Genomic DNA, 12,347 nt, shown 5'->3' with positions numbered 1-12,347 from the left:
GATGATAAATTAGTGTTATTTTATTAGTACCTAATAAATATGTATACCTGATGATGAAATTTGTTATAGCATTCTCGATGATCAAATTTGATAATTGGTTTAATAATGCGTGTTATTGAAGTGATTATACTAATCCATGATAATTACTGTAAAACGATTCGATGATAAAGATAAAGAATAAAAAACCATAATTAATAATAAGTAACAGAAATTGATGTCAATGTTCATAGTAACATTGAATAATATGTAGGTCATTTTAAATGAATGAGAAAGTCAAACTAATGATACTTAAATTCTAATTTAGAAGATGATTAGTCAAACATACACCCATTACTCCACATTTTAATATTAGACACATCACAATCATAATATTCACAATTGATTAAAATCCAATTTTATAATACAAATCTTTGCGCGGTTTAAGTTGGTTAAGTAGGTATTAAGTAAGAGAAAGGCCATGCATTTCCGAAGTTTAAAATCAACTGTCGTGCGTCCCAATACTGTCACAAGTACCTTCACCATTTCGTGCTGGGGTGTAATTCCGATCGGTTGCCAAGCGCGGGCGAGTTCTTCACTCGAGAGAACCAGCATAAGAGCACTTTCCAATTATGCTACGTTTCGGATGACAATAATGACAGTCGATAGCAAGTACGAGCTTTTAATAGTTTGACTTCCAGTCCATACCGTATTTATCGAAAATAGTCAAATCGTGACTCTTAAATAGTACCGATATTCAACCGATAAAGCTACAAAAAATTGTCATTGATAGGTAAATGAGCGTTTTCCAAAAAAATTTACATTTTTTTTCATGTCTTCAAAATATTGACTTCTTGGGCTCATTTTACTCAGAATCATTTGTATATTCACGCCTCATACATGAAAAAATGTGTCCCAAAAATTTCCTTTCCAGATCGTCACATTTTTGTATGAACGTGACGCACTGGAAAAATATTTTTTCATACAAAATTTTGGGACACATTTTTTCATGTATTAGTCGTGAATGTACAAATGATTCTAAGTAAAATGAGCCCAAGAAGTCAATATTTTGAAGACATGAATGAAATGTAAATTTTTTATGGAAAACGCTCAAATATGGACTCGACCCAGATCTTTAGTTCTATAATCTATATAAGCGCCTCTAGCGAGTACATTCATAAACTTATGGTAAAAGTAGAGGTCATGTTACACTGGTCCGTCCGAGAAAGTTTACTGGCACTCGCGCAACCAATCAGATCACACGCCTGATCGCTTAGTCTAGTAACGTGTCAGTAATGGACGTACCTTCGACTACATACGATAAATCCAAAGAAAACTACTGCAAATGCGCTTCATAATGCATATGCAAAGCGTGAGCAACAACATCAGGGGCAGTTGGAAAAGCATTGTCGCCTAGAAACGAGTGAAACATTTCACATGAGATTTTGAAGGGAAACGCTATGACAGACAAACATCTAGATAGACGTCGCGTGTACCGCATGCATTTCATGCTTAAACTAAGCGTGCCAACGTTTTAGCGACGGATAAGAACGTTATCTAGGGTATTTTATACATGGACGAATCAACCGATTATTTTATTTAACAATATTTTACTATTATTTTTGATATTTAACTAAATATTTTAAACTACAAATAGGAAATTCAAAGTAGAAAAAAATATTTCAAATAAGTTACCTATAAACTAACAATTCAAACTTGGAAACAATTTGGATTGGACTCGATCTCAAATGCAGGGAAGATGCTTTGCAGAGCATTATCATTGGCACGCGAAGTTGATTCGTTTGCGTTGTCTATTTAGACATATATCTGTCATCGCCACGGTACATGTATGGCATGCGTTCTAAATGTGAAAGCTGACTCGTGATCTATTGAAATGGACTAAACACTCAATTCATTTTCATAAAGTTGCTGTCATTTCATAATATTAGTCCAGCCGTTAGTATTGTTAATTACTTTTGCTCATAGTTTTGGAAAAGTGCAGTTAAATAGGTACTGATTATGCAAAGAATTGACTATAAACAGAAAGTTAATAGGACAGAAAGTTATACATAGAAAAAGAAGACTCAAGAAAGAAAAAGAGATAGAAGGAATATTTTACAAGAGTTTGTACAGATACTTACATCGAACTTAATAAGTTTCGTTGTAACGAGTTCTTCTCTGGGGCTGTCTTGGACTGATGGGGAGAGAATGAGAGAGCTGATGGCTGATCTGTCATCGTCGTCTCCGTCTAGCATGGAGGACATATCGTCGCCCCGCTCGACGCCCCGTAGACATCTGATGCATAGTTGACCTTGTCTGGAATAAGACATAACATTAACAAATACATTACACTATTACACACATATTATCATAGGTATTTACTTATCATTTTAACATTGAACTTGACGTTACGACCTCCATTTGTGTGTTCCTCCATATCCGTGTGATTAAATGCGACAAAGTTGCAAAATTACTAGTAGTAATTTCATATCATATTTTCCTTCAACTAAATGTAGGTACACTTACCTAGTCACAAAATGCAAAATTAGACGTGACTTTAACAAACCTAACATCATACGTTAATGCATAATAAGCTTAATTGTAGAAATGAAAATGCCTTTTAATGACCATACATCGGGGTTTTTGGTGCGGGAATGTTTTACACATTAATTAGCCATAAAAAGGTAAAAAGTTAACATTAACATTTCGAAGCACACTACCTATTTTTAATTCATCGTTTGGTAATTATTTTACAATAAACAAAGTTATTACAAATGCACGAAATAATTCCCGCACCGAAAACCCGATGTATGTTTATGACCCACTGCGGTCTGTACCTCCCCCCTTTACTTATCTACCTAACCTACCTTAATATAACATCCCCTTTAGATTTACCCTTAAAATATGGCCATGTGATCGTCTAGCTAGTAGTTAGGACCCCTCGAAGTGAACCGCAGCAACCTCAAATTCTTTAATGAGTATCAGCTAAATTTTGGACTCTGACTTTATTTATTATTAGTTATTACCTAGATTTTTGAGAACAGATATTTATGGTAATAAAATAATTATTTATGAAAGTAAGAAATAATTTAAAGAAAATTATTTAGAGACATAGAAAATTATTTAGAATTTATTAGTGCAACTTAAATGATGGTGTAAAATGTACTATAATGTATTTAAGTATTACAGCATATATGATGATATAAATATATAAAAATGTTGTTGGTAAAATCCTGCCACACCTATTAAGCTTCCGGGATAACATAGAAGCAGCACTCCTGAGATAAGCTCTTTTACACCCTAGCATTTCAAGGTTAATTATAATTAACTATCATCTTCTAAACGATGTGTGATTTAATCACACGTGCTGCTCCGTACGCCCGATGCAGGTCTGGAAGCTCTTAGTCCGATTTGCAAGTATTAATCGGAACACCTACCCTACCAGTTTAGCCAGACGGGCTATGACCAACACTTCGTAACCTAAACGCACCTAGATGATGATGAAAAGAAGTGTCAAAGTATCCATCAATCATCATAATTACTTATCTTTTTTATATTCAAAAGCTAGGGATGCTAATCCCATAGTCCCATTCCCCAGAGCTGATAATCTAGACAGAATTCCTAGTTTTCTAGATGTGTAAACGAAGTACCGAGTTTATTCACTAATTATTATGTTTAATCGAGGCCGAAATTGAGTATTCACTCAATGTATCCTTTATACTGCTCTTGCCTGACAAAGGTTCCCTAAAGCAAACCGTTCTTCAATCCCAGAATAGTCTGCGTTCCTAAATCCAGATTGATAATTAAGAGATTATGTTGTATGTTGTTGTATGTATTACCTGATTATATTACTCAGTACCTCGTCCCTACACCAGACAACCAGAAATGAAAAATAGAAATAAAATTTTATAGAAACATTAGTTCTTTCCCCATATAAATTAGAAATTAGAAAGATTTAGGCAGTTAAACTCTTTACCTTTTAAACACACATATTTTAGGATTAAGAAACCATATTTTAAAACCCTTAAAGATAAATATATATCAACCATTTCAAATTTATAGACCCTAACTAAAAAAGAACGTTAATAGACATCAAACAAGTGTGTGATTCTACCCTAATCCTACCCTTTGTCCCTAATCTAGTATATTCAAAGCATAGTTCGTTCTTACCATCGACCTAATGCTTTGTAATATACGCAAGTGTAGTCCCTACGAGAGGCTGTAAAGTTCGGCAGGCGAGACCGATAAGGCAACCTATAGGCCAGTGTATTTGACTCCCTCCTTATCGCCCGCGGGCATGGTGGATAAGAATAAGTCGCCCTATTCCGTGTATATAAGTGGATCAGTACCCTAGCACACACACGCACTAATCACGAGGGAAACTCTGCCACAACAAAGACTAAGTGTAATATCAGTCACGACAGAAGTTTGTCCCCGCAACCAGCACTGGCATGAAACGGAGCATCGAAATATATAAATAAATTTAATAGGAGACCTAGTCTCAATTACTGTCGACTTCAGTGGGCCCAGATTACTCCGGATGACGCGCACGTGACGTCCCCACATCCATCTAAACAGCTGGGCCTTGAGACTAGTGAGATAATTCGTCTCTTATGTTGATATAAAAGAGACGCCAAGTCCTCTCAAACTTGGAGCAATAGACTCCTAACCATCCAATCCTTTGGCACCGTTAGGCGGAGTGAATGCTTAGCTGGACAAACTGTCAGTCCAAACAATGATCTGGCTTTTAAAATATCAAAAATACCCCATAGAAAAACACTAATGTAACTAAATTATTACACAATTAAATTAACTAAACAAATAAGTGAAATTCCCTTAAACACCGTTATCTATATTTAACGTTACGAGAATTTCTTCCCGTAAAACCAAACACAGACACAATTCCAAGCCCCGGCCATGCATTGACATTGTCCCTGCATAACATGACGGCACTTAGAACACACAGCGTAGAGAAAACTTCACAATAACTAAAAACCCACACATGGTAGTAAAGAATCTCCACAACAGTCTAAACTTAGCGTTACGACGATTAAAATCCCCGCAAAACCAAGCACAGACACAAATTCTAAGTTTAAATTCACTAGGATAATTCCAAGTAAAAAACAAACACAGAAAAAGTCGCGGAGAAACTTCACCTCCCCGCACTACGTTACACCCGAAAACCAGAGTCACTGCTAGCCCGGTCGAAGAATGAATGCCCCTCCCAACGCTCCGCACCGGCCTTTTATACCTTTTACTATGGCGACTGAATGGCGACATAACGGCGACTGAGCGGCGACTGAGTGGCGACTGAGCGGCGACCGAATGGCGACCGAGTGGCGACTGAGTGGCGACTGAGCGGCGACTGAGTGGCGACCGAATGGCGACTGAGCGGCGACTGAGTGGCGACCGAGTGGCGACCGAGCGGCGACCGAGTGGCGACTGAGCGGCGACTGAATGTCGACCGAGTGGCGACTGAGTGGCGACTGAGTGGCGACCGAGTGGCGACTGAGTGGCGACTGAGTGGCGACTGAGCGGCGACTGAACGGCGACTGAATGGCGACATAATAGCGACATATTAGCGACATATTGAGATAAACATTATTACAAAAGTACCAGGATACCAGAATCGCAGAAGAGGTCGTTTGCCTCGGGCGGGTAACCAACAACAGGTGTCTTATTAAGACAAACATTTACCAAAAGTACCAGGATACCAGAACTGAGGAAGATGTCATTAACCTCGTGGCGTGTAACAAGGTTTGATTCAAGAAGAAAGATCATAAGTTCCAGGTTGTTTACTAAACTATATGTCTTAAATATTAAGGTTCACTATTGCTTACTTCAGAATATAAATCATGTCCTTTTTACTCACGCAGCTTAGAGAAAGACGGAGCTATTTTTAATGACATCTACGCACACATTCATAGGCAATAGTCGAGTAGTCAGTTGGAGTAGACTAAATTATGATAAAAGGGAACGTTCGAAAACTCATCACGTACGAATTTGTAAGCATTATTTTACTTTGAGATATTTTTAGTTTACTTCTGAAAAACGTTCCTGTATTGAAGTTTTTTATGTTTATTAGTATCAAATATATTATTTAAGACATCCGGAATTTAGAGAATTAATTATTTTAATATTTTTATTTATCTGATGAATTTTTAGATTTTATGTTTCGAAATTGTACTAGAGCATCAGCGTAACGGAACGTTGAGCTGTCACTGATGTTAACTGATGACAGTTTTATTGTCAACGTCAATACTAATTTGTTGTTGATTATTTCCTGAGGGTTTATTTTGTTTATTTCTAAGTTAAAATAAAGATAAAAAAGAAAGAAAGACACGTGATACCTATTATGGATTACCATGGAATTGCTTCAAGTTTCAACTGTTAGAATATTCGATGGAATCATGAATGAAATATGCGACTGAAGAGGTCTTTAGTTTTACAAGGTATTTCCTTTTATTTTCTGTGTTTCAATGAAAAATGAGGTTAATACTAGGCAATAGGCATACGACTAGTCACAGGTCGATGTGAAAGACTTATTTGCTAGACTAGCTAGCAACTATGTGCGTTGCTATGTGCACTACCAATATGTATAATTATAGTATAAGGATGTAGGTATTTTTTACGTTTAGTGCGATACGACGTTTCGTTAAGCCGGCTAGATGCGACCTTTGCATTTTTACTTAAAAGTTTGACGTTATAATCTTTCAACGCCAAGTCTGCACCGAATTGGTAGCAACACTAGCAACAATGCAGTGTGGCTGAGCCTTCATAAACGACAAAATTCCTATGAAAATACGACGTTCTTAGTGTAGCCCTGCTTGGTAGTCGATGCAAACTTAGACGGAATGTAGAGCATTATTCTAGAGTTCGGTCGGGACGTGGACGTCAAAGTCACAGAAATATTAATATTGATTCATACCTGACTTCTTCCAAGATCGCGAATTCCTCGTGCATCGACTTGGGCTCCTCATTGTTCTGGTTCCAATTCCTCAACTGATCTTGCAATCTGTTGTTCTCCTGCACTATAGACGCTAACTGCTCCTCGAGTTCTGTAACTCGTCTCTGCTCTTGAGCGAAGGCAACTTTACTCTCTCGCAACTCATCGCTTAACCTAAGTAGGTCCTCGTCTTCCTTGGTCAGTTCTGGGAGGGGAGCGACGGTTTTTAGAGGAGTGCTACTCGCTTCGATTTTTTTCGAGTTTGGCGTCGTCTGTTCTGGTTTGATTTCTTTTTCTTTGGGTTTTTCAGTGCTCTCTGGCTTCCGTTCCGCGCGTCGCCTCGCTATCTCCAGTTGGGCGTTAAGGTCGTCGGCAGTCTTTTGTAGGTCCTCGCATTTCCCTTCGAGCGTTTCGATGTTCGAGCACAACCTGTAATGATAGGAAGTTGATGTGTCACAACAGTCATTTGTTTCTCCGCTAAGCCGACGCTAATGCTGTAGGAGATTAATGTGCATTCATAAATAATTGCGAGAAAAGTGTTCAATGCAGAAAAACAAAGCAACGTGTAACGGTAGCTTGCCTGTCGTGTCTAATTATTTTGAAATGTATTGTGTAAACTTTGGAGTTGTTAATCGCTTGGACTACCTTATTAAACTTGTAAGGATTCGGTGGCATTATGAAGCTTATTGCAAAGATGTTAGAGTGTTTTATCGTGTGACTCACGTCTTAATGTGTTTCTTGTCGGCGGCGTGGTCGACGGCGAGCCGGTGGTTGGCGCGCTCCAGGTCCTGGATGCTGACCTCGAGCTGCTCGTAGATTCTCAGTCTTGAGTCGTTCACCTCGCGCAGGGCGACCGTTTGTTTTGTTAAGTACTGAAATGATTAAACACGTAATTAATATCTATTAGGTAGGTATACATGTAGATGCAAGACGGCTTGTCCGATTTACATAATTGTGGTTTTCGATAAAAGTAAAGTACCTAACGGTGATAGTAATGGATCTTAGGTAGGTTTAAACTATGGCGCTGTCATGTTTTTGTCGGGGGTTAACAATATTTTAAATTTAGAGTTGTTACTTAATTGAACTAAACGACGATGAAATTTGTACCAGTCACGAAAATACTTTTTGGCCTAATTTAGGTTACCTAACGTAACATAGTTGTAACCTCTTATTCTTTTTAACAACCCTAAAGTCCTTGTCTAATAAATTAGATTTGAGTACTAACCTGTGCACGTACCTACTATAATTGAACCTACTCTGGCTAACTGATGGTTCGATCACCATGAGTCGCAAAAATATATTTTTTACATCTCGCATTTAAAATAATTAAACCATGTTCGAAACGTGGGCCTAATGCTTGTTTGTCTGTTTCAAAACGCCGGCTTAGAGTAATCACTGGGTAATAAACATGAGCCGTTGTCCTCGGACTCTAACACATTTACGTAACGTCTCCGCGTGGCGTAAAAACTAAATAGCCATTGTCGTTTATTTTATTATACCTACCTAGCCTCCGCGACGTAGTATGTACAATCTAAGAAATAGTAGCGTAATATGTATTTTATAGGTACTTAGTGAGATAAGACCTGTCCGCCCTCGGAATACCCAACTGGCGTGAAGTGGCGCAGAATAGGGCAGAGTGGCGCTCATCTCTTGTGTCAGAGGCCAAGATCCTCTTTGGGTCACTGAGCCAGTGATGTATGTATGTATGTAGTGAGATAATAAGCAAGACTTTGAAGAGCTGCTCATCCTCTTTCAGATTCGGTTCCCCAGGTTCAGGGATGTAGCCTTATGACTGACCAGACATCGTAAATTTTATAGCATTTTTGGTGCAGCGGAGTGGTGTTAACGGAATTGGTATAGATAATTCGAACTGAAATGGTAAACTAAGGTTAATATTAACGTAATTAACGCTAATTAACCATTAGGGTTGAAATTGTTTATACCAATTTCGCTAACACCAGTCCGCTGCACGGAAAATGCTATAAATTTTACGATGTCTGCTTATACCACATCGGTGGCAAACAAGCATACGGCCCGCCTGATGGTAAGCAGTCACCGTAGCCTATGGACGCCTGCAACTCCAGAGGTCTGCTTATGACACCCACGTACCTAAACGAGGCGTACCCTACCTCATTTACAAAATATATGTATAGGCTTAATCGTTTAGGTTTAGACGCTACGACACATACATAACCACAACCTAAAATCATAAGATCATAACAACCCTTAATTTCACGTAGTAGAGTAAAAAGTGATGTTAAATTATTGTTCAACTTTTAGTATGGATAAAATAAACTAATTAACTAGAAAAAAAATAATCCAGTGTTTAAAAATACTAGGTATCGCTGGGGCGATGCGGTTGAAGCGGACTTGCGTGATCTCCATGCCGATAACTGGCGGGAGATGGTACGGGATCGAGACAACTGGCGTGTACTCGTGTCGGAGGCCAAGACTCATTTTGGGTCGCTGCGCCATTAAGTGAGTAAAAGTAAAAATACAAGTCTTACTTCGATCTCTTGCGTCTGATCCTCGATAACATTCTGGTGCTGCCGCAGCGCGGTTTCGAGCTCCTTGTTCCTCTCCAACAAGGTCTTGCCGAGCTCCGCCGCGAGCTGCAAGTCTGAAACAACGCAAACAATCCTATTAAACTTCTATTGAATACCACAATGCTGGCAAATAAGCGCAAATCCTGACTGATGGTAAAAAATGTATCTTAAAGGGTGCGACACTTGCTTTGCCGACAATTGAATGTGGAGTCGAGTCGATTAATTCAATATTTATGAGCTTAGGGATTCGTTCGTTACGTCTCACAATCAATACAACTGATGGGGACCCCCAAGTGATCTCCTGATCTATGGAATTTACTCATCGAATTAGAAGTATGCTCTACCTACTGTAAGGCCCACCCAGCCTGATTCAAAGTATGTCGAATAAATAAGGTGAGAGCGACTCTAACGTGCCAGTGAAAGACATGCTCGAGACAAGTAATTATATCGGAATAGCATTAAAGAGGTATCTTCATTGCTTACCGAGGCTTATTGGTTCAAAACCAGTGTCTGGTTACTCGAACCTCGAGGTCCATAACAATTAATCGAAAAGCGTATTTGCACTTGTTCGCTTAAGCTTTCGACTCGGTAAGCGATTGTAATAACACCCCAGTATAGTCGAGGCCCCGGGTTACAACTCAGATGAAGCACGGATAATCGCAACATTAAAACTAAAGACCAAAGCTATACACAAAATTAAACCTTAACGCTTCCCAAATACGCCTAAAGTTCCGTGAACGCATTGTACGCTCTTTTGTTTTCAAAGGCGTAATGTCTAGCGCAATGAGATTTTTCCGCTGACTCACAACGTCACGTGCAATGACCGGCTACGCTACGTCATTTTATAATGCATTGCTGGTTTACTCCTTCCCTTTCCTAACCACTACCGCAACTGACAGCGTAACGGAGTATGCATATAGATAATAACGCACGTGAAAGGTTCTTATTTTATTATAACCTTGGAGGTGGAGAACAAAACATTAAATACCGACTTATGTTTCTGTTAAATCGGGGTCAATGAAAAGATTTATTCGACAAAAGTATTAAAAGTCAACGCGATTTTATAACCTAGTCGGGATAGTAACCAGAGGGCCTATCACGCGAATAGAAGGCCTTTCGATTTTTCGACGTTGGTGGTAGGCCCTTTGCTATACCTATATGTATATTGTATATCAATGGCAGGCAGCCAGGCAATGGTATATACATAATACAGATTTATGAATGGATGTTAGGTAAGTTTGTATAAGGAAATATTTTGCGCTCCAAAAATCAGCAATTTGCATTTTATGACAGCAAGCTAGGAGGCAAGCTATGCCTAACATTTGTAAACTAGCGGCAATATATTTATTTATTTAAACTTTATTGCACAAAGTATATACAAAAATGTACAAATGGCGGACTTAATGCCAAATGGCATTCTCTACCGCTTTGGCATTATATATCGCTGCGCTGGCCCAATATTACAGGGTTCTATGTAACATTTTCAAGATAGTTGAAATTCGACTTAATGTCACTATGACAATGTTCAAATTTCAGTTCGATAAAAGTGAAACATAGAACCCTGTAATATCGGGCCAGCGATATGTGCATGTACAGTAAATTCTCATTATTTTTAAAGAACATTCTTTACGTGTGGTGTAATTAATTTAGATGCCTGGATCGGACCACGCATTGTTATATCTGCTTTCAGTACGTAATAGTAATAGCAGAACAGTTAGGTATATTAACAAAAAACATGTGTGATCTTGAACCAGTAACATAGTGTTAGAATATACATTTAATTATCTCTGCTCAAGCGGTTTACTTAAATACAATGTGACAAAGGTGAATTTTTTGTCATACCTACCTATGGAAAACTCGATTAATGTTTACCTAAAGTAAACTACTACTCGATTAATGTTTACCAAAATGCTTGAATAGGCGTATTTTATCAAACTACTAATATTTAAGTAATAACTTTAATTATACAACAGACACAAAAATTTTAAACGCATAATTATTACCTGTACGTCTGTCGGCCTGTCTACTAAACAAACGTGTCTGTTATGCATGATGAATCCATCAATATACAGTTTTATTACGAACATTAGCTATGTATATGCACCAACGCAATCAGATAAGAAACATTTCCTTAAATTTGCTGATTTACTACCTACGATTTCAAACTAAGGGAAATGCGTAGAATAGTTATGTAGGGTAACTTGTTGATCAATGAAACACTAAAAGTTCAAGCCTTTCTATCTCTGGTATTTTTAAAGTTATGAGTGTGACATTTCGTATGAAGATAAACAATTTCGTTGGCTATCATATGGCATTCTTGGTTTCTACTTATCTGTAACAGTTCCTGTGTTATAAGCCTTTTTTTGAAAAATGAGTTTTCTTTCATTGTGTACTTGTGCATGTTTTCAATGAAACACTCTGATTTTTACAGTGAAACAAATGTAATAATTATAGTCTACCATGAAACATCGTTAATAAACATTGTAACGGTGTAATAAATAAGTGACATTAATACATATATGCTTTCACTCAATTAATGAGAAAGGAAAGGAGAAAATAGTGGTAGGCTGAAATTAGTTATTTAAAAGGTTTCCGACATATGGAATCATTATAAGATTGCTGAAATATCTAAAACCGAAAGACTTGTTTCATTGTACACACACCTGAGTTTCATTGTGAATCGAAAATCTGGTCGGCAGGTACGGCATGCTGCGAAAAAGGCGCCTTTTATGTCCACGGAGCATGATTGCCAACTAGGTAGACGCGGGAGGGTTTTGAGCATCTCCATGCTTGATTTCATACACTTTCTTGCAACATAGTGTTTATACACGACTGTTTCAATGTAAGACATGTGTCCTTAACCTTGCCATCAATGAAAC

The 12,347-nt window shown here is 38.0% G+C and overlaps 1 protein-coding gene across 3 annotated transcripts in view; it reads right to left on the bottom strand.

The window, feature by feature from the left end:
- The window catches only part of LOC134792740 (cerebellar degeneration-related protein 2-like), a 144,060-nt gene that overhangs the window by 1,938 nt on the left and 129,775 nt on the right, over window positions 1–12,347 (bottom strand). For all 3 annotated transcript variants that reach the window (XM_063764042.1, XM_063764041.1, XM_063764039.1), the window contains exons 2-5: window positions 9,430–9,542; window positions 7,646–7,794; window positions 6,905–7,351; window positions 2,118–2,292 (exon numbers count right to left, since the gene is read on the bottom strand). In XM_063764042.1, coding sequence (XP_063620112.1) covers window positions 2,118–2,292; window positions 6,905–7,351; window positions 7,646–7,794; window positions 9,430–9,542 — 884 coding nt within the window. The remainder of the gene's footprint in view (window positions 1–2,117; window positions 2,293–6,904; window positions 7,352–7,645; window positions 7,795–9,429; window positions 9,543–12,347) is intronic.

This window comes from Cydia splendana, chromosome 8, assembly GCF_910591565.1.
Source record: "Cydia splendana chromosome 8, ilCydSple1.2, whole genome shotgun sequence".
Lineage (NCBI taxonomy): Eukaryota > Metazoa > Arthropoda > Insecta > Lepidoptera > Tortricidae > Cydia > Cydia splendana.
This window is presented reverse-complemented; position numbering and strand designations above follow the sequence as displayed.